We start from the raw sequence: 27,802 nt of genomic DNA on the forward strand, positions 1-27,802 counted from the left end.
CCGCCTCCGAACTCCGGAGCCCCGCCTCCGAGCTCCCCAGCTCTGACGCCCATTGGCCAGGGAACACGGAAGCTCCGCCCATGGGCCTTTGTGCGCGCTCTCTCTCGCCGCCGGCCGGCTACGTGGTGCGGAAGGTGAGGCGCTGTCATGGAAGACACTGCAGCGCCGGGGCAGACTGAGGGAGTCCCTGAAAACCAAGTTCAGTCGGCGACAGATCGGGGAGGTACGCGGGGCGGGAGTCGGAAGGGGAAAAGAGGCCCTCACGGGGCAGCTAGTCTGCCGGGCTCCGCGGGAGGCCGAGGGCGGGCGCTCACGGCCTGTGTTCCTGGGTGTGTGTCACAGGAGCCCTGGTGGAGCTCACCCCGACCCCCGGCGGCCTGGCCCTAGTGAGCCCCTACCACACCCACCGGGCCGGGGACCCCTTAGACCTCGTGGCGCTCGCAGAGCAGGTGCAGAAGGTGAGGAGGCGCGGCTGGGGAAGTAAATAACCGTGTTCGTTCACTTTGGGCCTGCGTCTTACGTCTCGGACCTCACAGCCGCTTAGCGTGGGGTAGCATTTGTTCATGTCTCCATTAGACACACGGGAAAAACTGAAAAACTCATTGTCATTGCGAGTCAGTGGCCTGACTCGGACTCTGATCTGAGACCACGGCCTCTTTCAGCTGCAACTTGAGTGCCGTGCTCTCCCTCCGTGGGAAGGCGTGCACAGCACTGTCAGTATTATTTCCTTTGGCCCTTAGGGCTGCCCTAAGTACAGAAGTGCTCATTTGACACGTGAAGAGAAGTTTCCGAGGAAGTTTCAAGAACACCCTGACTCAGATTCTGCAGGGGTGCATAGTCCATTTAAAACTGTTCCCCATACTATCTTTATCTGTGACCTGAGAGCTTTTAGAACTCAACATCTGGAAGGGCAAGGGCTCTGTGATCTGTCCTCGTTCATTGGACACAGTATTGGACAAGCCCAGTGCTTAGACATCGATTGCTAAAAGAAGGAAAATAAGGAGGAAATGTGAAATAACAGAAAAAGCACTGGGATTTGGACACATGAGTTTTAATCCCACTTTTGATATTTACTTGCACTGTGACTTGAGGCAAATTAGCTGTGACCTCAGCTTTATAAAATGCAGAGTTTGAACTAGGACAGTGCCTAGATCTAAAGCTCTGAAAAACCAAACTCTGTCTAATCTCTTACCAAGACTTCAGTTGTAGAACCTCTTCAATTTGTGCTGGGCCCTGCTGCTTTAAAGTTTATGATGTTTCCGGGCTGGATGGCTCAGTTGGTTGGAGCATGGTCCTCTACACCAAAAGGTTGCATGTTTGACCTCCAGGTGGAGCAAGGACAGGAGGCAACCGTTGGCTCTTTCTCCCTTCCTCTCTAAGATCAATAAAAACAAATCCTCAGGTGAGGTTTAAAAATAATAATAAAGCTTATGATATCCACTTAACCTTGTATACATTATCACATTTGGCCTTGGTTATATACAAAGGCCTTTGTTTAGCTCAAAAATATTTAATAAATAATGTGCACAAATTCCCTCACGTGTACATCTCTGTACTTCAGCTTTTTGGTTTTTTTAAATTAAGATTCAAATATTTTGGAAAGTTTCTTTGATTCAAACCTTGTGCCTTCTCTTTTCTAGAGAGGTAGGGAGCAAAGTATAACTTTTTTGGATTAGAAGAATGTCATGTGTCTGTTTAATCAGATCACTCTTATTGGAAGGGAGGTTTCCAGGGCCAAATTTTAGGCAAACATTTTCATGGGTTACTGAGTAACCATCATGTTTATTACAATGGCCTGAAACAAAGAAAGAAGGAACACAGTTTTTGTTCTTCAGTTTATAATCTAGTGAAATACAGAGAATGCATTATTGTGCTGCCTCCATTTCCCTGATATTATCAATGTTTGAGAAGCCTAAACAAAAACACTAGAGACAAACAAATTGAATCAAGGCATATTTACTGCCTGTGTACTGAAATGTACTTTCCAGCAGGACTGACCTCTGACGTGCCTTTTACGTACTAATGTGTGTTCAGAAAGCTCTGAAATTTGTAATCAGACTGATCTGTGTTCAGATCTTCAACTGCTGTTTATTAGCTGTGAAACCTTGGACAGGTTGCTTTACCTTTGTAAATCTAATTCCTAAAATGAGAAAGTGAAGTCAATATATCCAACTTCACAAGGTGTTATGAGAATTAAATTATAATATATGTAGAGAGCCTCAGAATGATAGAGTTTGTACTTAGTAATTATAGGTACTCTTTTCTGTTTTAATTAGGCACTTATGTTTACAAGGAACAGATTTCCTGCCACCACCTTAAGAAAAATGAACTACTTTAGTTCTAGAAACCATACTCTGTCATTGGCCATAAGATGCTTCATTGTCCTTGGAACAAAATGAAAATTCTTTTGCCATAGGCCCTGATCTGGTCCCTCTTCTCTCTAAACAGCCCTCCCTGCCCCCCGCAACTACTCTTCAGCTGCTTTGGCTTCAGAAATGCCTGGAAGCTTCTCCAGTTCTTTGCATGGCTGGCCCTTTCCTTTCATTCAGACCCAAGTCAGTGACACATCATCAGTGAGCCCTTCTGCTACAGAAGGCTATAACTTAGCCTTCTAAATGACAGTAATATTAATGAGTGCCTCTACACAGGCATTCCAGTTCCTGCAGTCCTCTCCACTCCCTGGTCTTAAACCACTTACTTCATTTGTTTTCTTTGATCTGCTTCTACCACACAATTATGGCTGTTTCCTTCATATAGTGTATCATTATTCCAAGTATATATAATATTCTTTAATTATCTTTCTTTTTGACATCTGTATTACTCACTAAGGCTGTGCTTTATAATATGGTAGCTACTAGCTACATAATGGCTGTTGAGCACTTAGAATGTGTGGTTATTGCAACTGAGAAACTGAATTTTAAATTTTATGTAATTTTAATTAACTTAAATTTAAAAACCTGATAATTATTGGAAACTTTTAAGTATATTTGTAACATGAGCATGTGAATCAGCTCAGCTGTAAATTTTATGAAGTTTAAATATAGATCAAGTATTTCCAATGAAAATTTAGCATCCAAATTGATAGGTGCTATGAGTATAAAATACACACTTAATATGAAATGTAAACTATCTTATTAACAATTTTAAAAATATTAATTACGTGTTGAAATGATAATGCTTTTGATATATTGGGTTAAATAAAATACATTATTAGAATTAAGTTTAGTTATTTTTACTTTTAGCACTGCTACAAGAAAATTTAAAGTTACATATGCAACTTGCTTTATATTAGTGACAGTTGCATTAGATTGTAATCTTGACAAAGGCAGGGACTTCTCTCTCATGCTTGCCAATGCATCCAGTGCCAGCATGATGTCTGACACACAGAAGTTGCTAAATATATATTTGTGGAACAGATAAATGATTGACTCAACTTAGTTGTTTCTGTTCACTCATAACACTGGCTTATACCTGACTTACCTTAAGCTCCCTCACCTAACCAGCAAATTGTTATTTTTTAGTTCGAGTTTAGCCTCCTAATTTCTTTTCCTTAACTCAGTTGTATACCACTGGAAATTAATCAGCTTTTCTGAGTAAGCTGAAAGTTTTTGACAGATCTGATGACTGAGTGATAATCCTTTCTAATACATCAATTGGTCACACCATCTCCCCTAGCTTTCAAATTTATTTGATTTATTTTAAGCGATTTCCCTTTCCTTCAGCTGCATTTTCTAGGACATGACAGGCAGTCTTACATGTACATTATAACTTTGTTTCAGGTCTACACTATAGTGAAATCTTTTAAAATACATTTTAAGTAACAATTATGGATGTAAATATAAGCTTAACTGAAGTGATTGTTCATATTAACAGATACCTTGTCTGTATATAGCTAGATTCTTATATAGCAGGTGGTAAGAGCCATATCACAAGTGTCTTTGGATTTTCATTGTAAAACCCATCCTGATTTCAGAAATGTTTAAACATGAGAAAATCAATGGAGAACTGAAGTGGGGTTAGTCAGGCAAAGAGCAAGGGGGTAAATGTTTTAGATGGAGGAGAGGGCATATTCAGTATATTTGGTAGCAAGAAAGAACAGGGTATATTGGACAGAAGAAGTTCAGTGTGACTGGAACATAGAGTGAGAAGGGTAGAAAGCTATGGGAAGTAGAAACGAAAGAGCACTTAATTCTGCGGTGTGGGGTCATGTCAGGGTTGGCTTCTCATTAGCAGTGCTTTTTGAGCTGGGCTTTGAGGTGAATGGGAATTCATGGAATGGTGAGGATGGGAAGAATGAATATTTTAGGCATAAGCAAAGATGTTGACATAACTCTTCATAATGGGATCTAAATAAGAACATCTCAGAAGTCTGATCCTTTTTCGACCCACAGTTCAGTTTTCTTTCACCTTTAGGCTGATGAATTTGTCCGAGCAAATGCCACCAACAAGCTGACAGTGATCGCTGAGCAAATCCAACATTTGCAAGAACAGGCCAGGAAGGTAAGTCATGGCTTTTAGGCAGGCCTTCATTTTCTTCATTTAGTTCATAGGATTGATTGAACTTGCTTGTAATCATTGTAGCTTGTCTTTAGTACCTTCTAGAAATACAGAGGTATTAAGCAAAATAAAATAAGCCCAAGAGGTTAAGTATAAGCTAAGTGTTTTTCACTAGGAGAAAGTTCAGTGAGGTAAAGCATTTTGAGGGGAAAGTATGTTTTCAATTATAAAAGTAATGTACTTAATACAGGAAAGTAGGAAAGAAATGTAAAAGCCACTCAAAGCCAGTAATGCTTAGCATTTTGGAATATATTTCTTCTAAAGGAATATTTACAGCATAGTAATTATAGTCTAATCTTTGTCTCTGCAGAATCATCCGGATCCCAGCAGTGATTTATTGCTAGGGGGGAGGAAGCAAGATCATAAACATTGAACAGTTTCTAGATTTTAATTGGGATGATCACTGAATATGATTGCCTGTTACCTCCAATACCTAAATTGTTATCTCTCTGTGGTTCTTAGGTATTGGAAGATGCTCGCAGAGATGCTGACTTGCACCATGTAGCTTGTAATATAGTGAAAAAGCCTGGCAACATTTACTACCTTTATAAGCGGGAGAGTGGTCAGCAGTATTTTTCTATTATTTCTCCAAAGGTAAGGACATTTATTGTTGCACAAAAATCTACTCTAGTCTTTGAGAAATTCTTGGTGTGTGTGTGAAAATGTAGGCATAGAGGTGGGGAAATGGTATCCCAGAAAATGGGAGATGGTGTGAGCCCAGATATGACTCTGAAAAACATACATGTGCTTAAATTATTTCACAGCCATTATCTTGTTAAGGGAGGAATCTGATGTATAATGTAATGCTTTCCAGGATGATTCTGACTGGGCTGAAGTGAAAAGCCAAAAAAGAAATTTGTGGCATAATTAGGAAATGTCTTTACATCTTACCCTAATCAGAACTGACTACTTTTCCTTCTGTAGGAATGGGGAACGAGTTGTCCACATGACTTCCTTGGTGCCTACAAACTACAGCATGACTTGTCCTGGACTCCGTTTGAGGACATTAAGAAGCAAGATGCTCAAATAAGCATAGTGGACAAGTTGCTAAGCCAGCCAGTGGCCCTGCCTCCAAGGCCTGAGCCCAACTTCCAGGGACTGACTCACTGAGAATGGACTCTGACAAACAGCTCTCACGGCAAGGACTGTCACCTCCTTGCCTCCTTGTTGCCCCCATTCTCTGCCTTGATGGGAGATGGCATGAGAATTGATGATGTGTAGGTGAATCATGAACTTCTTGGAAGGAGACCCTGTGTGATTGTAATGCTGTCATTATTAGTTTTAGTTGGGATGGTAATGAATCACATTAGTCTTTTGGGGGATCCTCTCTGGGTCACAGATACCCAACCAGATAGTTTCGGCATCCTGGCCAGTGTACTTTCCTTCTCCTTTGTCTCCCTCTGTTCTCCTCCTAAGTCAGAGCATTAAAGAAGAGTTTCTTGCCATAAAAATGTTGGTAAGGATTTGCTGAGGGGACCATTTTTAATTTTTTTGGTAATTAGTCTTTAAGATTAAGTTTAGGCTACTTAACTGTTGGTGCAATTGACCTTCAAATTCATCAGGGAACAAGATTGTTGGGTAATGGAGGGCGGTAAGCAACTTGGCTTGGCTACACTGGAGACTATGATTCTGATATTTCTGCGCTACTGGTGAGGTTTGGCTTGCTGTCTCCGCTCTTTCTGCCTAGCTGGAGTGACTGGGGAATGAGGAAGCAGCAACGGTGAGGTTTGGGGAGGGTCAGCCTATAAACTCACAGAGGCTGCCCTTAGTTCCTTGCCACATGGGTGTCCCCAGCATGGCAACTTTCTTCTATCCCCTTTCCAGTCCATTCTGCAAAATTCAGCTTGATCTTACCTAGGGTCACATAACTCATAAGCAATTGAGCACCCCTCCCCTTCACAAGATAGCATTTATTAAGGAGCCAGAGCTCAGAAGGAAGGAGCTTCTAAGTGCCTGGAGCAATTAGACTTCTGTAGTCTTAAGCAGCATTTGATTCAGTTGTCCAATCCCTGCTTGAAAGATTTTTTCTTCATTTTGTTTTGGAATCACCATCTGCTTTTCTCCTATTTCACCAATTGCACCTTTTCAGGCTCCTTGACACATTTTGATCCGCTCTGGGCCAAGCCCTTGGCCCTCTTTACTTTCTCTGTACTAGGTGATATAATCCATTCCCTTGGCTTTAAATACCATCATATGCTGCTGACTCACATACATATCCAGCCCCAATATGTCCCTCAAGTTTCATGCAGACTTGTTTACTTGAAGTCATTACAAACTTAACCATATCCAAAATGAGTCTTGAGTTCTACCCAAAAACCTGTTTCATCATCAAGTTTCTCTGCATATTTCCATTAGCACCTATCTCACATTGTTGTCAAGGCCAAAAATCTAAGTCATCCCTGATTTCATTTTTTCTTCCCACACCACTCAGCAAGTCATCTTAGCTCTGTCTTTAAAATACATCCCAGATCTGACTGCTTCAGCCCCCCTGCACCACTACCCCTTTAGTCCACAACACCAGCATTTCTAGCCTGGACTAAGGTAGTAGCCTCCTAACTTGGCTACCCCCCTCTATTCTCACCCTCCTTCATTCTGGCTCCACAGACTGTCAGCATCATTTTTTAAAATTATAAAGCAAGTCACAACACCTCTATATAAAAATAACCCAATAATTTCTCATTACACTTAGAATAAAATCCAAACTTCTTGCCAGGGTACTCTCAGTACTCACCGTGTTCCTGCTAACCTTCCTATTCTAACACATCAAGCTTGTTCCTGCTTTAGACCCTTTACATTTGCTGTTCCGTCTGCCTGGACTATCCCCCAAGACTTTGCATGGTTTTCATCTTCTCATCATTTAGGTCCTGCTCAAATACCACTTCACTGATGACCCTATCAGAAATACCAACTCTCATGTCAAAATCACTTCTGACTCTGCTTTGTTTTCCATGGCCCTTATCACGTCCAGACCTTAGTTGCCTTTCCCCGTAGGACAGAAACGGTGTCTGACTTGTTAACTGTATATCCCTAGCACCTAAAATAGTGCCTGGCACATAACAAACACTCCCATAATGAATGGATGAATGGGTAGACATCTGGAGCTCTGCACTTACTTATATCCTGCAAAGGGTCTCACAGTCAATGAAGCTAGTAGAAATATAATGTGAGCCACGTGTGGTTTTAAAATTTTTAGTAGCTACATTAAAAAGATAAAAAGAAACAGATGAAATTAACTTTAATAATATATTTCATCTAACCCAGTATATGAAAAATACTAGTATTTCAACAGATAATACTAAAAAGTATTAGTTATTTAAAAAAAATTTTTAAATAGAGTATTCAAACTCTGGTGTGTATTTTGCACATACAGCATGTCTCAATTTGGACTAGCCATGTTCTAAGTGCTCAAGAGCCAGATGTGGCTAGTGGCTGCCATATATCACAAGTATAGGTAGTTTAACCTGACTGTTCTTGTCCTTCATTTCCTGTGAAATCCAGAATGGGAGGGAGCTAGAAGCTTCTGGCAGATAGGGAAGAGGGGCTTTCTTAGCTACTCCTGCTTTTCTCCCTCTGCTGAAGGAAGCCTTGGGGAAGTCCAGGCTAACAAATGCATGATCATGTAATAGTAATAACTGAGCTTTTACTCTGTGCTAAGCACCTCATATAATTTCATTTTACAGATTAGAATATAGGTTCAGGAAAACAAAGTAACTTGTTCAAATTTACACTTCTGCTGAGTATTAGAGCTGGGATATAATGTGGTTAAAAGTTAAAGCCAGTATTATAACCAGTATATTACAGTTTTTAATTTACCACTTTAATGGTCCACAAGACATGGACAAATTAAGAGAAACACAAGTGATAGAAGCCAACCTGACCCTTGGCTTGGACTTGGAGCACGCCTTTAGTTGCCTCCATCCTGGGTCTTTCTTTTAGTTTCTCAGACACATTAGATCTGACTTTCGTGTCAGACCGTGTTCAGGTCTCAGCTTCACTGATTATTAATGGTGTAACCGATAAAACCAACGGATCCCCTATTTCCTCCCCCAGAGACCTGGAATGCTAATACCTCAGGGGCATTTGAGAAAATCCAGAAGATGATGGTAATGTCTGTAAAGCACTGAGCACAGTGCCCTGGGCTAGTAGCCACTCAGGACACACTAGATCCTGTACTGTTCTTTCCCCTCCAGGTTGTGAGAAGCAAAGTGTCACTTGAGCTCCTAGCTCCTCCCCTTCTCGTTGCATATGCTTCTGTAACTTAGCTTTAGGGTAGGTGGGAGAAGTGTGGCTGGTGTTGGAACTGGTGCCTGGGGTCCTACCCAGTCCTAACAAATTAATTTCTGTGGCACACTATTCATCCAGGGGCCAAATCTAGACACCTTGGGGAGGCTCTTACCTCCTCCCCCTCCCTCCTGGGGATTCCATCTCACCGGGGCTCCTAGTCTAGCCACTTCCCATTCCCTTCCGTTGCTGACCAACAATACAGCGTTGCTCCAGCCACCGCTTTGCCTCTCACCAGTATTACAGGGCCTTCCTCCACACGATGCCAGAGTAATCTTTCTAAGCCAGCCTGACCCTGTCACTTTGCTACTGAAAACTTACTATTTTCAGGACTGAGTGTAAATTACTCAGCTTGTCATTCATTCAACAAATTTGGGGTGGGGTGGGGTGGGGGTGGAGGGACTTACATATGCCTAATCGTTCTCATAGGCACAAAGATACACCAGGGCCCCACGCGGAGCTTACATTCTAGGGGCTTCACCGTCTGGACCCCAGCATGGCCTTTACAGCGGTATCTTCCCAACTCCCTTCCAGTTGGCGTCCCAAGCACCATGCATGCTGGTCCCTCGGTCCGCCAAGCCTCCCCACGCTGGCTGTGGTGGACACTAGTCCCCTCCCGTCAGATCCCTCCAAGCCGCACCAGGCCCACCCCAAGGCCCAGGGCTTCCCCGCAAATTGAGGCCCCGCTTTCACCAGCTGAAGCCGGCAGCCCCTCCCCTGCCTCTTGGCGATTGTGAGCTAAGAGCCGGGGCTAAGAGGCTTGGGGCCTGTGCCACTTGCGCATTGCCTGGGCCTGTCCCCCTCCGCTGCCGGGAGCAGGGAGGGAGTGCAGCCCCCACGCCATCTAGGGATGTCCTGTTCCCAGGTGAGTGGGCGCAGGTCCCTCCCCGCAGGGCTGTCAGTGACCAGGCTCCCGGGGGAAGGAGTTGTCCTGAAGTGCAGGCACCCAGCCCCGGCTCCATCTCTTGCGTCTTTCCACACGCGTGGTCCTCCTCGAGTGGAGCATGGACTGAACTGGAGCAGTGGGGAGGGGAGCGCCGGTGTCCCCAAACCAGGGGGACCAGCTCGGGAGATGCCGGCTCTGCTGGGGGACGTGGGCCTCGAGGGCGGGAGGAGAGGAGGGAGGGCGGTGCCCTGAGTCCCCGGGCAGCTGGGCCCCCGCGGACCACTCCGCCTGGAGCTGCCCACTCTGGGCTGCGCCCCGCCCCCGGGGTTTCCAGGCGAGGAACCGGCTTGGCCGTTCCTTTCCTTCCCTGAGAAACCTCCAGCAATTCTGCCCGCTCACATCTCCTCTGCAGTGCCACGGCTGGTTTTCTTTTCTGTCGTTTCTACTCTTCGGACCACCCTCCATTCTCAACCCCTATCTGACCAAGACACCCCCTTACTAACCATCACAGCCCGCGCACAGGCTGCAATTCAAGGCCACAGAGGTGGGGTGTCACAGCTGTGGCCTCCCTGCTGACTGGCCTCCAGCCGCGCCTCTCTCCCCTCCGGGGGTCCCAGCCTCCTCATTGCAATTTCACACCTCCGATTTCCTTTGCCAAGAAGGCCCTTCCTTTGTTCATCCTTAAAGAGCCTCCACAAATAGCACGTTTGTGAAACCTTCCCCCAGACTCAGCCTCTTTGCCTTTGCATCTGCAGCAACTGGCTATCCCCCGTCCAGCCTAACACCACGCTGCCTTCTTTCCATTCGCATGTCTGCCTCCCCTACCAGACTCCAAGCTTCCTGAGGGTGCAGCCTGGGTCACGTTCTCTCCATCCCCAGAACACACATGCCTGGCACAGAGCAGGCCTCAGCAAATACATATTTTTAAATGAGTAAATGGAAGATCATAAGCGTTGGGTAGATGTCGTTTGTGGTGAAGGGGCTGGATTGTTGAGAGTTCGTTTGAGGAGGCTTCTTGAAGGACAAACCGACCAGGCTTTGACACGGGGAGAGCTGTGATTTGGTGCAGTGAGAAGATCTCGGGGAAGCATCAGAGTGACGAACTCTGTTAATTTAATAGTCACTGAACAGGTTCTGTTGTCAGGCCTCAGGGTGGGCACAGGGAACCTTGGTCCACACTTTCCCTGTGGTACAGGAGGAAGACAAGATAGGCAATGCCAATACAGAGTGCCAGGTGTCGCGGTGACACAAGGAGATGTGGCAGTACAGAGGAGGAGCACCTCACTGATTCTGGGTGGGGTGGGATGCCTGGCTTCCCAAAGAGGACACCACCCAACCCAAGACCAGAGGGAGGGCCAGGGAAGGGATAAAGGGTAGTAGGGAGTAGAAGCTGAGAGGTGAGCAGTGACTCATTATGAAAGGCTTGTATACCAAATGAAGGAGTTGGATTCCATCCTGAGGGCACTGGGGAGCCACTGATGGCTTCCAAGAAGCTAGGGAGTGACACGATCTAGTTCTACAGGCCACTGCTGTGCAATGCCTCATTTATGACTTCCTCCTGAGAAACCTCTAAGCCCCTCAACATGCCGGCCTCTTCTTTTATGCTGCCTCGGCATCCCGATCACTTCTGTGCAGGGTTGAAGTCTTCCACTAGACTGAGTTCCTTGAGAGATGAGACCAGGTCTTAATCTTCTCTGTGTCCCAAGAACCAGGCACCACATCTTGCTCACTACTAAATGTTTGCTGAATGAATGGATTGTTCCTTTTTTCCTCTGGATTTCCACAGCCCTTACTCTCAAGTCCACATTCTTTTACACCTGGGACCTGTGCATTATGCTAAAAATAGCATTGAATTGGGAAGGAGGAGACCTGATTCAAAACCTAGCTCCACCATTTACTGGGATAAGTTGCTTAACTATCTCGAAACCTCAGTTTCCCGATCTGTCAGATGAGGTACTACAAGGGACAGAGTAAGTCTCCACATGCATGCATCAGTCTTATTTTTCTGGACAGGGGACCAAGGATTTTCCCCAGCCCCTAGCTCAGTCTGAGTTTACAGTGAATACAATGCTTGGTCCTGATGGTTTGTAGACAGCAGAATACAGAGGAAACTTACAGAAGTTTTAAGTTTTAATCTGCCACTTCCAAGGGGTGTCAGTGACCTTGAGCAAGGTTCTTCCCCTCTCTGAGACTTCTCTGCCTTACTTGGCAAGTAGGGATAGTGATCCTTACCTGGTAGAACTCATAGGGCCAAAGGAAACCACAGAGGTGAAATTGCTTTGTGAATGACAGAGATAACATAGTAGATAATTGATCATTAATTTTAAAAAACAGTGAACTAGTATAGATGAGGTGTGTCTGATAATTGGCAAGCATACCCCAGGCACCTGATGACTGCCACTGAGAGGCAGAGATGCTGGGATGCTGCTCTTCCAGGCAACAGTGGGCTAGACTGGGATAGAGGTGTCTGGTTTGCTGGGGTCAGCCTTGAGGCCCAGGAGAGACCAGGATGGAGGGGTTCATGGCGAGGGAGTGTGCAGCCAGTCCTTTGCCCCCCTCTCCTCCTATATTTCTCTGGCTCACATTGCTTCCTGTCTTGGATTTTGAGTGGCCCTGGCATGAGAAGGTCTGAGAAGTCCCAGTGGCTTTGGTACTGTGGTCACTGACACCCTTTGGTGAAAGGCTGGCCTGGGGGAGCAGTGAGCCCACAGCACTACCCTGATAAACTCCCAGCCCTGAAGTTCATTCAAGTCCCAGCCTCTGACTTCTTGGTGGAAGGGTTTATGGAAAACGACCGTGATTGTCTTAGCTCTTGCCCAGACCAGCAGGGTCTGGGATTGTAGAGACATTGAGTGGAGGCAGAGTCTCAGCTTCCTCACCTCCAAACTGAGTGAGGATCGAATGGGGGGGAATTATGGCACGTTTCCCAAAGTCATCAGGATCAGAAGAGAGCACACAGTGAAAAGTGCCTGGTGAACTATTTTATGCTGACACACTCAATTTTAGTTGGTTGTTTCTCATCTCTTCCTTCCCCTGTTGGAGCTGGGCCTGCTGTTCTGGTTGGAGCTGGGCCTGCTGTTCTGGTTGGAGCTGGGCCTGCTGTTCTGGTTAGGGCCTGTCAGAACCAGGACCTTGAGGCAGCTCAGCCGCAGCTCGTCCTGAGGGTGTGAGCCTGGCCTGCGCCTGCGGGATCGGGGAGCCTAAGTCTGCAACAGGTCCCTGTTGTGCTTCTTTCCCCTCAGGTAGCCTCTTCCCCCCCCCCCCAGGGTCACTCCTGGGGTGAGGGTGTTACCCCTTTTCAGTGCTTTTCATTCCTGCCCGGCTCACCTCAAAGCATTGAAAGTAGCTTTGTAATTAAAAAAAAAAAGGTCTCATCTATGACAAAGAGCTCAATGACAAAAGGCTGGTCCCTCAGAAGGGGGGAAGGGTCCATACTTTTGTATCCTGCATCATGGGGGTGCCAGGAGGGTCAACATATGGCTGGAGGGAGGTTTGTGCTATGGGGCAAGGGGTGTAGTCAGAGAGGCATGGAGACTACGTTGTGCTGGTTCACTCGCTTTGCTATTGGTTTTCCCAAGACACTCAGCTTCGCACCTTTGTCTTTACTTCCTGGGTCTCCCCCATCTACCTCCTGTCTGCCTCATTCCAGCCAGTGAAACAGTGTTTAGAGGGTAAAGTTCTGAAATGAAATTTAGGGGAACAGTAGCTACCTGGTTCTTAGGAGCCTCTTTTGGGACTCTTTGACCTTAGGAATCCCTTACCCCTCTCTCTGGGCCCCAGGTCAGTGCACCGGTTTCTTCCTGACCAAAGACCAGAGTAACCCCCAGATGAATGAATTTTCCTGGAAAGATGTTGCCAATGCCTTGTCCCTGGCCAACATGATCCTGGGACTCTTCTCCATCTTCTGCAGCTTCTGCAAGTAGGTCTGGGGCCCAGCAAGGTCTTAGCCAAGGGCATGAGGAAAGAAGGGGGGAATCTAGAGGGCCAGGCACTGAGACATGGAGATCAAATGGAGGCAGGAGAAAGTGTAGTGGGTTGGGAGTCAAGGAGCCAAGATTCTAGCTTCATTTCTACCACCAACCTAGTATGTGACCTTGGCTAGGTCACATCCCTGAGCCTCAGTTTCTCCATCTTTAAAACAAGGAGCTCACACTATGATCTCTATAGTTCCTTCCAGTTATGGCAGACTAGAATGGTTCTCTGAGAAAATCTGGAGGTTCTGCTTTGGTAGCCTTTAAACAATCCTTGGGTAGGCAGGCTACCATTCAAATTTTTTGATTCTCAAATAAGAACACATGATATGGTGGAATTTTTAAAATTAGCACTGCTCTGGAAAACCTGAGACACGTATATGGGCCTCAAAAAGTTATAAGCAAATGATGTTTTTGTAAATTGAGTCATATTTCAATGCCTTGGCAAATTGGCTGTTTATAGATAAATCCTTTATAATGCAAATAATGTCTTCCTAACCTGTTTGAATCTCTATAACCATCAGCAGGTGACTTCTCTGGATCTGAGTCTCATGATATTTAAGTTCTCTCCCAGTTTGAAAATTTTATGATTCTCTAAGTCTGGGTTTTTGGAGTCTCATAAAGTGAAGCACAACTGCAGCAGAGAATCTTTATTTTAGCCTAATCTTCTGGGAAGTGTAGTTTTTATGCCATTATGGTGGGCCCAGTTCCCTTTAAATACATAGGTACAGGTATAAACAAAGGAAATGCTGAGGTTGTTTGGGGACAGCTGAGGTCTGGGGTCAGGCTTTCTGTTTGCTTCTGCTGGGCCACCCAAGCGTCGCAATCAGAGTGTAGATTTGGGAATGGCCACCTATGGCAGGTTTGCTGGAGACTGTGGTGGCTGCTTTCAGAGGGGTCTGGGAGCATGTGTTGGACAGAAGCATAGAATCCTCAAAGGTAGGATCTGAAAGAGCTCTTGGGAGTCATTTACAGCATCAAAATACATTGGACAAAAACTGATACAACTGCAAGGAGAAATTGATGAATCTACTATCAGAGTTGGATATCTCAACACCCCTCTATCAGTAATTAACAGAGCCAGCAGGCAGAAAATCAGTAAGGGTATAGTTGAACTGGACAGCACCGTCAATCAACTGGGTCTAATTAATATTTATAGACTACTTCAACAACAGCAGAATACACATTCTTCTCAAGCACACCAAGATGGACCACATTCTGGGCTATAAGACACACCTTAACAAATTTAAAAGAATAGAAATCAGATAAAGTATGCTCTCAGACCACATGGAATTCAACCAGAAGTCAATAACAGGAAGATAACAAGAAAATCCCCAAATACAAAGAGGTTAAACAGCACAGTTCTAAATAATATATGAATAAAAGATGAAGTCTCAAGAGAAACTTAAAAATATTTTTAACTAAAAGAAAATGAAAATACAACTTACCAAAGTTTGTGAAATGCAGTGAAAGCAGTACTTACAGTGTTAAATGCATATACTAGAAGAGAAATCTGTAACAGACTACATCAAGAGATTTAGAAGACAGGTCTGCCCGTGGCTCAGTTGGTTGTAGCATCATCCCATACAGCAAAAGGTTGCAGGTTTGATTCCCAGTCGGGGCACATACCTAGGTTTTGGGTTTGATCCCAGGTTGGGGCACATACAGGAGGCAGCTGACCGATATTTCTCACATCGATGTTTCTCTCCCTCTCCCTCTCTCTCTTACTTCCTCTTTCTAAAATCAATAAAAGCATATCCTTGGGTGAGAATTAAAAAAAAGAAAGCAAAGTGAATTAGAAGACAAGCCCACAGACTGAGAGAAAATATTTGCAAAAGATAAACTGGATAAGGTACTATAATCCAAAGTATACAAAGCTTAAAACTCAACAATAAGAAAATAACCCAATTAAAAGAGAGCCAAAGACCTTAACAGACACCTCACCAAAGAACATATACAGATTGCATATAAGCATATGAAAAGATGCTCAACATCATATGTCATCAGGGAAATGTAAATTGAAACAACAGTGAAATACCACTACATACCTATAATAGCCAGAATCCAGAACACTAACAACAGCAAATGCTGGCAAGGATGTGGAGCAACAGGAACGCTCATTCATTGTTGGTGGGAATGCAAATGGTACCGCCACTTTGGAAGAGAGTTTGGCAGTTTCTTATAAACTAACATACTCTTACCATATGAGTGCACCAGTTTCACATTCCTTGGTATTTATTCAAATGAATTCAAAACTACATCCACACAAAACCCTGTGCTTGAATGTTTATGGTGTTTTACTCATAATTACTGAAACATGGAAGCAACCAAGATGTCCTTCACTAGGTGAGTGGATAAAAACGGTGCTACATCCAGACAATGGAACATTATTCAGTGCTAAAAGGAAATGAACTATCAAGCCATGAGAAAACATGGTGGAAAATTAAATGCATATTATTAAGTGAAAGAAGCCAATCTGAAAAGCTATGTGTTCTGGAAAAGAAAATATGGAGAGAAAAAAAGGATCACTGGTTGCCAGAAACGGGTTTGGGGGTTGGGGAGGGCATGAATAGGTAGAATGCAGAGGATTTTTAGGACAGTGAAAATACTCTATATGATATTATAATGATGGATATGTGTCATTATACTTTTGTCCAAACCCACTGAACATACAACACAAAGAGTGAACCCTAAGGTAAACTATGGACTTTGGCTGATTATGATGTATCAATGTAGTTTCACCCTTGGTTTGTAGCAAGAGCCAGAATGTACCGTTCTGGTGAGTGATGTTGATAATGGGGGAGGCTATGCATATGTGAGAGGAGGGAGAATATGGGAAATCTCTGTACTTTCTTCTTGATTTTTGTTGCAAACCTAAAACTTCTCTAAAAAAAAAATAGTCTTAGAAAAAATTGAAAAGAAGGAAGATCTAAAATCAATAACCTGAGCTTCCACCTTAGGGAGCTAGAAAAAGAAGAGCAAATTAAATCCAAAGTAAGAGAAGAAAATAAATAATAAAAATGAGAGCAGAACTCAATGAAATTGAAAATAAGAAATTAATAGAGAAAATCAACAAAACCAAAAGCTGGTTGTTTGAAAAGATCAATAAAATTGATAAGCCTCTAGCCAGGCTAACCAAGAAAAAAAGAGAGGACACAAATTACCAACACAGTGGTACCTTGGCTTTTGAATGTCTCCATTGATGAACGTTTCGGTTTATGAACACTGTAAACCTGGAAGTAAATGCTTCGGTTTTCGAACCGCCTCGGAAGTCGAACATGCCACAGGGCTTCTGCTGAGAGCAAGACCCTGAGGCCTAGCTGTCGGCTGTTGATCCCTCGGTTTTTTAACTTTTCAGAACTTGAATGGGCTTCCGGAACGGATCACAGAAAACCGAGGTACCACTGTATCAGAAATAAGAGGAGCCATCACTACTGATCCTATGGACATTGAAAGTATAATAAAAGAATATTATGAACAACTCTATGCACACAAATTTGATAGCCTATATGAAATGGGCCAATTCCTTAAAAGACTTAAACTATCAAGACTCACAGTAGGAGAAACAGATCATCTGAATAGGCCTATATGTATTCAAGAAATCATTTGGCACAAACCCCTCATTTTACAGATGGAGAAACAGAGGCCTGGAGAAAGGGGGGAGTGATTAATCTGAGAATTCACAGTAATATGGTTGCAGAGACTGGGCTGAACCTAGGACCCCTGGGCCATTGAATATGTCTGAAATTTAGAGTTGGAAGGGACCTTAGTGATTACCTAGGGAGTTTGGGGCACCCCTTCAATACTGCAGTTGAAAGTATGGAGGGAATCTAGGGGTGTGTGTGTGTGTGTGTGTGTGTGCGTGGTATGTAAAGCAGTGCATATAAGAAAGGATGTGTGTGTGAGGAACTTGCAGGGTTGTGCATGTGTTCGAGTGGAGGAGGTGTATTGGTGCACTGGAGGTGTGTAGAATGGTTGTCTAGTGAAGACTATGAAAAAGCTGCCCTGTTTGGGCCTGCTGGCCTACACTTTAGGAAATCCTACTGTGCCTCCTGGATGATTCTGATCAGCTTCCTATTAGACATGGCAATCAGGGCAATCACCAGACACCTCAACATCTGCTCCAAATTGGGTGAGTCCAGGCCTCAGACCCCTAATCCCTGACGCTAGGAGCATCATGTCAGGTCAGCTCCTCCATCTTCTAACATTGACCGGCCTTTATCAGTCACCAGTCCTGTTCACATCCCTCAAGTATAGCAGAAGCAGCTCTAGAGTCGGAGCTGGAGCCCCTCAGCCTAGATCTAGCTCCTTTGCTGGCTCACTTATTGATCTCTGGTTGTCCTTGGCCTGGCTTTCAGTTTCCTTGTCTGCCCTGAATCCCTGTTCAGGGCTGATCCAGGAACTGGGAGTGGGAGTGGTGGTTGTGATGGTGGAGGAGAGAGGAAATAAAAATTACTCCAAACAGAGCAGCTGGTTGAAAATACGATAAAGTATTTCTGTGTCAAATTTTCCTTGAAAAAAGGGTTCCATCATTTATTAATTTGTGTCCAGTTGTAGTCCAACCCTTGCATGTTAAAGGATGGAACTAAGACCTGCACAGGGAAAGCCTTGCTTAAGGCCACAGGGTCAGTCTAAGGTAGAGCCAGAAGGAGACCAGTCTTTGATCTATAGGCCACCCCAGGGGAATAGATGTTGCCCTCTGGGACCTCAGACCTTGCTTGTCACTGTTCCAGCATCCCCACCAAAGGGGACTAATGTACATGGTGTATAAGTTCTTCTAACGTTGGCTTCCTGGAGCAGGAGTTGAGCTGAATGATTTTGCTGTCTTCACCGCCTTTGGCCTGGCCTCAGCCCTGCTCCTCGGTGTGGATGGGCCTCTGAATGGGTTCTTGGCCGTCATCTATGTGTTAGCTGCTGCTTTCCGCCTGTGTTTTTATTCAGCTGGTGAGTAGAACCCAGCCTTATGGCTACGCGAGCGAACCACAGAGGGGAGGAGCTGTTGGACGCCAGATGCCTGGGGTGCAGTAACTGACTCCTCTCCTTCCTTTTGTAAAGTCCCTTTTCCTTCCTTCCTCTGTGCCTCAGACCCCCTGGGGACTGCAGGCTGCATTGGCAGAGCCCTGTTCTGGGGGAAGGGGCTCCGTTCTTGGGCCAGCTGTGCCTTTTTCTCACTATGTGACGTTTGGATGAAGCACATGGATTCAGACTCTAGAACTAGAGGTCGTACTCCAGTTTCCTAAAACCCATGGAGATACCGAGCTCTAGCGAGGGCAACTGCCTCAGAGCCCAACGCCAGGGAGTGCAGATGCAGACTCGGTCTCAGAGGACCTTTCTACGGAGGCTTCCGAGGGCCAAGGCGCACACGTGGTCCTAGCTGCCTGCTTTACCTTGTGATCAATGCAAAGCCCATGCACCATCTCTGTGAATAAATGATTTACAGCCTGCCACTGTCCTGGGATTAAGGGGATTTGGAGCCAAGGATGGGGAAAACCCAAAGGGACAGGGCCTTGCTTCATGCAGATACCTTGAAATCGCAGGAAGCAGCTAATCCCCATCTTTCTCCAGCAGGCCTTTCCCTCACACACAAGGGTCTACCCTGCTCCTATGCCTCCTGTGTTCTGGCCTCCACCTCCCTCCTGACCAAAGGCAACACGTTCATTCTCTTCTGCATGGCCTCACTTATGATTCTCTTCATGATGGACCAGAGCTACTACCCGCATGACGAAATCCTAGAGTCTGAGAACTGGAAAAAAGTAGTTTATCTGGGAGGTGAGTGGGGATGAGAGAGTAGAGGGTGGGAAATACAAGTAAGACAGACTCATAAAAACTGAGTGTATTTTCTTCTTCTTCCAGGTGTCATCATGCTGCTTTTTTCTCCATTCTCCCTAACTGCTTTTTACTGCCTGATGTGGTCGCTCTCCTACATTTTCTTTCCAGATGCTCTATGGGGCAAGACAGTGTGTCTTAGGCAACAGCACCTAAGAAACTAAACAGCTCTACCCACTCTCGCTGGCCTCTGTGGGGTTTGTGCCATCCTGTTGGGCCAATCTTGCCTTATCCTCACTAAATCTTTCCTTGTTTCTGTGTTGTGCTTGTGATAGATGCATGTTGCCTGGAACCAGAACAACCCACAGTAGGGCCAGTGGCCTTCCCTTCTTCCCCTTATTCAGGGATCTGAATCCCTTGAGGACAATGGTTGTTCATGTCCGATGGAACAGAATTTTTTCCAAGCTTAATTTGGGCCAGCTTTGAGCTCCAGCTCTATTACCAGTTGGGTGACCTTCTGCACTAAGGTTAATCCCTTGGAAAGGAGTGAAACCCATCAGAATTGGTACAGCCGCCACCTTGGCCCTGCAGATTGCAATTACTCCAGTGGTAGGGTGGAACTCAGCTCATTAAAGCATTTCTTCTTTTTTTTTTTTAATTTTTTTTCACTTACAGTTGACATTCAATGTTATATTAGTTTCAGGTGTACAACCCAGTGATTAAACATTTATATAACTTACAAAGTGCTCCCCCCATAAGTATATTACCCACTTGGCACTATACATAGTTATTGCAATATTATTAACTATATTCCCTGTGCTGTTCTTTATATCCCTGTATTTTGTAACTGTCAATTTTTACTTCTTAATCCCTTCACTTTTTTTACACCCCCCTCCCCCCCCGCAATCTGGCAATCATCTCTGTATCTATGAGTTTGTTTGTTTTATTTGTTCATTTATTTTGTTTTTTAGATTCCACATATAAGTGAAATCATATGGTGTTTGTCTTTCTCTGTCTGACTTATTCCACTAGCATAATACCATCTAGGTCTATCCATTGCAAATAGTAAGATTTCATTTTTTAAGGCTAATATTCCACTGCATATATGTACTACCTCTTCTTTACCCAATCATCTATTTATGGACACTTAGGTTGCTTCCATATCTTGGCTACTGTAAATAATGCTGCAATGAATTTACAGAATCTGGCTCCATAGAGCAGAGCTAGTCACAGGACAATCATGTTGCCCAACTTGAATGTGTATCGGTTTTTGTAACTTAAAATTTTGCAATTATGTCAACAGTCAAAGCTTCTACCTTTTGATTCGTTGAGAGATTAGACATTTTGGAAGCTTGAGGGCATTATTTGGTTTCTAAGACCTTGTTATATGTCTTTCCTAAGCTCTAAAATACTAAACTCTAGATATTCAAATGCCACTTCATATTCTAAAATCCAAAGCAAATAGAGATAAACAGTATTGTATGGAACCCTAAAGTTGCACCTCAAAAAAGAACACCGGTCCACTGAAAGCAGCAAATCCAGCACTCTCTCAAATTTCTACCTCCAGATGCTATACCAAGAATTGCTGGCTGGTCCACACCTTCCTCAGCTGGGCACCAGAGCACCTTTCACCTCAGGTCTAACTTCTTGAAGTTTGTAGAACAATGGATGTGGCAAATATGCATTCAATCTAAAATTAGGATTTAAAAATAAAAATCCAAAGAAGTCCACGTTGCTCTGATTTGGCTCTATAGGAACAGAGCCCTCTCCTCCTGCCCACCACTCTCTATTCTTATCTCTATCATACATTTTTCAGAGTTAGATGACTGTGTCCCACTATATTGTAATTTCCTTCAGTTGATGCTTTTGGATTTCTGCTGTCTGCCTGGCTCTCAAAATGTTTACTTTGGAGATGAAATGATTTAGTTGCATACTCTAGGGAGCTATATATAAGGTTATTATAATGTAGTGGGAATCTTATAAATATCCATGAGCTCAGACATTCCAGTCTGAATATCCCCACCATAAACCCATTTCTAGGCCTGATCAAGCCACCCCCAAATGGAAAAGCAAAAGCACCTGCCCTCCCCGCCCTGTTGGTGCAGGCCTGCTGCCAGCTGTCTGCATTGGCAAGGCCAGAGGACCCTAGCTTCCAGCTCTGACCCTGAGTAGTGGCTCATCTGGGAGTAAAGGGGCACAGATTTACACCATGTGGCTACAAACAGAGGATCAGGTGGCCGCAGAGCTTCAGCCCCAGGAAGAATGAAGACTGGAAGCAGTCGGTTCTTTCTCCCCTCTCCTCCACTCCCTCCTGAAGGAGCAAGGGGTTCCCTCTGCTCACCTCACCTTTTCTTTCCTGTAACATTCTTTTTGATCCACTTCTTAGGGCTAAGCACCCCAAACTAAAGTATGAGCAAATGCACATTTTATTTGTATTTTTGGAGATTTACAGTTTCACAAGAAACAATGATTTTTCTCAAACAATAGAAAAGGTTTTTTAAAAAAAGAATATTGTCTTAGAAGAATAAAACAGGTCTCTTTAGTAAGCACTGGGCCAATTCAAATCAGAGGAACCAGGGAAGCCGAAGTTACATACGGGAAGTTCAGATTTATCCAGTTTTAGGGATAACACAAAAGCCTTCTTGTCAGGTTCTGTCAGGCTCCGAATGGGCCATCTCAGCTTAAAACTGGTACTGAGCTCACAGACCACGACTCAGGGCCTCGGGGCCCCACTGCGCTTGCCACATGGGCGGCTCACTCTCCAGGAGGCTGCATCTGTTTGCAGAACTCATCAAACTGCTGCTGCTCCAGTTCGGTCATGACTCTGTTGAGAGCATAAATCTAAAGGAGGAAAAAGATGTGTTAGCAATAGACACAGTTGCTCAATGTATCTTCAAACACAATAGGCGGTGTCATTTGAAAGTGTCAGAACTGCCCCAGTAAGGGAACAGGAGAAGTAGATATTAATTCCATTTGGGGAACCAGGAAAGAAGCAGTGCAGCAGGTGACTTAACGTGGCCTGTAAAGGATCAGTAGGATTTGAAAAGGTAGAGATTGGGAAAGCGACTTGACAGGTGATGAGGGGAGAAAGGGATATTATGATTAAATAAATAAAATGGGAAAGTAAATGATTAGTTCTGGAAACTTCAAGTATGCTAATATGAAGGATATTATAGAGGGGAGTTTGGGAAACCGGAGAAAGCAAGAAGAATATGTCAGGAACTTAAATACCATGCCAAGGAATCTGGACTTTATCTGGCTGACTCTGGAGAGCCACCAAAGATAGGTGTGCAGGGGAACAACTTAATTATAACGGGGCTTTGGGAAAGATAACTGGAGACCATGTGCGAGATGGAGTGGGGGGAGGGGAGACTACAGGCCACCTAGGAGGCATCTATTACATCAGTGAGGACAGGACCCAGGGCAGGCAGTGGGGTGGAAGGAAAACTGCAAGAGACATTCTAAGGTGAAGGGCAGGGGCTCTACTTTGTTCCTTACCTTTCTTTATCCGTGTAGTCTCAGTCTGTCCACTAAAGAGCAGAAACATCCTACTTCCCAATTTATAGAGGAAAAAAATGAAGGGGCATGTTTGTGTGTAGGGGAAACAACTTTATTAAAAAGAAGACAAGAAAGGGGCAAAAAAAAAAAAAAAAAAGAAGAAACTGAGAAGTGAGACACATAGAATACAAAATAAGAGCAGAATTAATGGAAAAGCAACCAAACGTACAACAGAGGATCACCAAAACTGCAAGATGGTTCTCTGAAAATGCTAAAGCAAACCTCCAACATGACTGATCAAGATAAAAGGGAGTAGGCACAAACAAATAGTATTAGAATTTTTAAAATACACACATAATTACTGATATAATAGAGATTACAGAAAAACATTGTGAACTTTGTGTCGGTAAGTTTGAAAAGGTAAATGAAATAAATTCCTAGAAAGTAAAATGATCAAAACTGACTAGAATAAATAGTAAGCTTGAAGGATCCTATGGTCTTTTTTTCATAAAATTATTTTTATTGTGTTAAGATCCTATAATCTCTAAGGAAAATGGAATTCCACAATGTTGAAAATAATTACAAACACCATAACTGATTCTAAAAAATAATACTGATGGTTAAAATGGTCATGTTTTATCTTATATATATATATATATAGATAGATATATATGTATATATTTTACCACAGTAAAAACAAATAAAAAATAAATTTGAATGGTTTAAAAAAGATGCTGAATGAAGAAAGTCAGGCTATAGTAACATATCAAGTTCAGAAACATGCAAAACTAGACAATATATTGTTACACTACAAAATATTATTAATTGTAAATTAATACAGAACAGCATGAAATTAAATGAAGGCACTGCCAATGGGAAGGGTCAGGGACGGGACCAGAGTGGGGCCCAAGGAGCTTCTGAGTGCTTGGTCATGTTCTACTTCTGTAGTTGGGTGGTAGGTACAAAGGTGCTTGTTTTACGCATCTTGTTTCAGCTGCACACACACACTAGTCAAACCTCTGCTTCATTCACACTTTAATGAGCATTTGTAACCTGCGCATTACTGTGCTAGGGACTGGAAGGATATTAAATGGCTCCTTGGAGACCTCCAGATCAAGGAGACAGGCTGGTAGGAGAAAGGGGAGAATAAAATAAGCAGAGAAACGAGAGACTCAAAGTGGATCAGGAGGTCCGAGCAAAGGAATGAAAGACTTTCAAGGCAGAAAGGGTCACCAACAGTATCAAAGGCTGCTTCCACTGCCACGTGTGCCTTCTTTCCCGTTCACCCTCACATCTCTCATTCACATCTAACTTTCTGGAATGTGGCATCCGTGCAGAATTGAATGGAAACTGTCTCTTCCTCCCCACAAAGGGGTCTTGTTACATTCCTATTTTAGGAGATTACATTCCAGGCAACACAAATAAAGAAAAAAGCAAGGCAGCTGTAGGGCAAAGCACTTTTTGCAGGAGCTGAAGGTCAGATCTGTTTAGCAGTCCTGCCCCCCAATCCCTCTTTAACTAGAGATTCTGGTCACATCGCTTCACTTTAAAATGAGGATAATGCCTTTTACCTCACAGTCATGTATTTGATGTCCCCCTACCTTATTGCAGGAAGGATTACCAAAGTTAAAACAGGAGTGACAATACCCGAGTAACAATAAGCCCTGACGTGAGGACCACACGTGGTCACGCATATGCAGGTTGGCCCCGTGCCTGGCACATCTGAAGAGTTCAACAAGTGCCAGCTGCTGCTAGAGGGCAACTCCAACATCACATTTCAGCAAGTCCACGTAAACGCGATCAGCTGTCCAACGCAGAGGCCGCACACTAACAGGCAGCCGACTGCTTGGAAGCACTGCGATTCCTGATAATAACCGCAGCCGTTCCCTGAGTGCTTTCTCTGTGCCAGGCACTGTGCTAAGTACTTTCCATATAACAGTTCAATTCCGCATAACAATCTTGTGAGGCAGACATTATCATCTTCATTTTACCAAGGAGGGCTGAGGAACTGAGGTGCAGAGAGGACTACAGATCCAAGGTCACATGGGAAGAACTGGGGTTTATGGAGGAACTGGGGTTTGAAGTCAGACAAATACATCTAACCTGTGGAACCTCACCAGAAGGGTGTCAAGAAGGACATAAACAATGTCTTCAACATCTATCCCTACAGTATGCACAAAGGACAGTTTCTGAGGGCTGTTTCTTACAGCAGGCCTCAAACTGTTCACTGAAGTGCAATGCAGGAAAATTATCAGGGGGCCTGGATCCAGTTGATGACGGGGAGGTGAAGTAAAGGGGGAACAATTTGTGAGAGGCCAGGTCCATGGCTCTCAGATGCTCTGCCTTAATCTAAAGGTAGATTTCAGCTGATGGATCAACTTCACACACACTATTAAATTTACTTATTATGTACATTGTCTGTCTCCTGCACTGGATGCAAGCCCCAAAGGCGGGAATTCTCCTCTGCTTTGTCCCTTTATGTATCTCAAGTTCCTACAACAGTGCCTGGCACATAGTAGCAGCTCAATATTTGTTTAATGAATGGGTCAGATTAATAAAAATTTAAAGTCTGCCCCTGTCAAGTGTTGGGAAAGAAGAGCAATGAGAACTCGTACACTGCTAATGCAGGTGCAAACTTTTACAGTCTATTTGAAAGCAATTTGGCAACGTCCAGTAAAGTTGAAATGTACCTAGTAGTTCTAGTTCTAGTTAAATACACCCTATGGAAATTCTAGCAGAGGTGCCAAAAGAGACATTTAAAAGTTTTTCATTACAGCAATGTTTGTAACAGAAAAAACAAAACAAAACAATAACTTAAATGCCTATCACTGGAGGAATGGGTAAATATACTAAAGTAGATTCATAAAATAGACTACTGTGAGCAGTGATGAGGAATTAACTGGATTCTTATATTAACATAAAATAGTTCTAAAAAAAATAATGTAAGCAAAATGCAAAATAAAACATGGAATTTTATTTATGTAAAATTTTAAACACCAAAAAATATTGTATGTTGTTCAAGGATATCTATTAATATATTTGAATGTAAAAGTATATTTAAAAATAATGGTTGCTCAAGGGTAGGAAAAAAGAGTATAAGATAGGAAATGGACAAAAGGGACTTCAAGTTTATATGTAATTTTTATTTCTTTAAAAAAAGACTCCAGGCAAATATGACAAAATGTTAACCACTCCCGATCGGAGGTGCTGAGTACTCAGGTGTTTGTTATATTTTATTTTTCTGTATATTTTAATTTCTATAAAAGGAAAGAAAAGGAATGAACAAAACAAACAGAAAGAGGGAAGAGTGCAGTAAGGATGCACTCTTTTAGTATTTCCCTGCTATGAAATACTAAAAGAAAACATGGATGTTGGGATGTGGCTCAGCCTAGGCAGTGTAAATAGTTTAAGCTTTTTATTCACAAATCAATGGTAAGTGTTGACTGAACAAAGGACACATTGGTGGGTGTAGAGCTTGGGCCTCTCCTTCCGGGTTATGAGTGGCCACTCTCCCCGCCAAATGCAGAACATCTGTGCCGGGGTGTCTGACATTTGCTCTCTCTCACTCTGAGCCCTCCCGCACATGCCCCTTCCTTCTCCTTTCTTCCTTCCCTCGGTTGGTGGGTACCACAAACGCTCTGTGCCAGGAGTCCCCTGGAGACCTGACGCTAACTTGGCAGGCGACTCGGGGCTCATCTCTGTAAGCCTGGAGGACACCCGCTTGCCTGGAGGCAGGCAGGGCTCCCCACACAGCTCCACTAGCTCTCTTTCTAGCAGCATCTCCAGCAGACCAGCAGGCTATACAGGTCCACTCCTCAAGCTCACCTCCGCTCTTTGTCTTTGCTTCAGCTCCTGCTGGGCTGATTTTTGCTTCGCCTTCTCAACTCTGCTGACAGGTTCTTTAACTTTGGACTTTTCTTTACGTGCAGGTGGATCCATGACTTGGCTTCTGAATGCTTCTTAAGTCAGTTCTGACCTGGATGGTACAGAAAGACGGAAGGGAAAGGAAGGAAAGAAGCGGAGCGGGAAGAAGGGGCTGGGGAAGAGAAGAAAAGGAGGGGAAAAAAGCAAGAAAAAAAATCGCCAGTCATTGGCCTAACTAATCCCCGAGCTTTGCGCTTTCCTTGGACCGGTGAGGCAGCGTGGCCGCGAGGAAGACCAGGCTCCCGTCGCCACGACCCCGCTGGGCGTCCCCAGCACATCTCCCCACTCCGGGCCTTAGTTTTCTGTCTGCAAAATGGGACAATAGTCCATTCCCTGGCCGCCTCCCAAGAGCCGCTGTTGAGGCCCGGATGAGGAGACTCACGTGAAAGCGCTTCACACACTGTGTCCTGGACCCAACGTGGGCTGCGAGAATTCGGAGGACACGGAGGCGCAGAGGGACACGCCGCCGAAGCCTCACAGCGGGGCCAGCCTCGCGCGGCTGCCAGCCTTCGGGCCGGGGCCTTCCCATCTCCGTCCCGCCCCGCAGCCCCGGCCCGCAGCCGCCCGCAGGCCCCCGCCGTCCGCGCCGACCCCGCCCCCCGCAGGGAGGCCCCCTCCCGCCGCCGCCCTCTCCGGTGCAAAATGGCGGCGGAGGCGGGCGGCGCTCGGGAGTCCGCACCTTACCTCCCGGGCCCAGGACTTCGGGGCCCCGCCGCGTCCCCGACACCCCGCAGCAAGGGGGATCCTCGCCTCCGCCGCCCTCAGGCCGGGACTGCCCAGCCTGTGCCTCGGTGGGCGGGGCCGGGCCTGGCGGGGCGGGGCGGGGCCGGCGCGCCGAGGCCCCGCCCCCAGGCAGCCCGCGCGTGCGCAGAGGGCTCGTCCGAACGCCTCGCTTCGGCTCCAGGCTGCGGAAGGCGCG

The 27,802-nt window shown here is 44.7% G+C and overlaps 3 protein-coding genes across 3 annotated transcripts; 2 read left to right on the forward strand and 1 right to left on the reverse strand.

Annotated features, from left to right (window-relative positions):
- Positions 1–83: 83 nt before the first annotated feature.
- On the forward strand, positions 84–5,805 carry LOC308560817 (uncharacterized protein C1orf50). The gene is made up of 5 exons (XM_081145144.1): positions 84–223; positions 343–458; positions 4,414–4,500; positions 5,020–5,151; positions 5,482–5,805. The coding sequence occupies exons 1-5, from the start codon at positions 148–150 to the stop codon at positions 5,665–5,667; spliced, it is 597 nt and encodes a 198-aa protein (XP_081001270.1). The 5' UTR covers positions 84–147; the 3' UTR covers positions 5,668–5,805.
- Positions 5,806–9,688: 3,883 nt separating this feature from the next.
- On the forward strand, positions 9,689–19,685 carry TMEM269 (transmembrane protein 269; the record flags this gene model as incomplete). The annotated part of the gene is given in 8 exon segments (XM_081144361.1): positions 9,689–9,703; positions 10,869–10,963; positions 10,965–10,966; positions 13,505–13,643; positions 17,730–17,827; positions 18,496–18,639; positions 19,261–19,464; positions 19,549–19,685. Coding segments are annotated over 8 exon segments (834 nt in total).
- A 2,184-nt stretch (positions 19,686–21,869) lies between these two features.
- SVBP (small vasohibin binding protein) lies at positions 21,870–27,683 on the reverse strand. The gene is made up of 3 exons (XM_081144245.1): positions 27,568–27,683; positions 26,785–26,995; positions 21,870–22,302 (listed from the first exon to the last, which is right to left on the reverse strand). Exons 2-3 carry the CDS (start codon positions 26,896–26,898, stop codon positions 22,216–22,218), a joined length of 201 nt encoding a protein of 66 aa, XP_081000371.1. The 5' UTR covers positions 26,899–26,995; positions 27,568–27,683; the 3' UTR covers positions 21,870–22,215.
- Between the last annotated feature and the right edge of the window lie 119 nt (positions 27,684–27,802).

The sequence above is a fragment of the Miniopterus schreibersii genome (genome assembly GCF_964146895.1).
Source record: "Miniopterus schreibersii genome assembly, chromosome: 8".
NCBI lineage: Eukaryota > Metazoa > Chordata > Mammalia > Chiroptera > Miniopteridae > Miniopterus > Miniopterus schreibersii.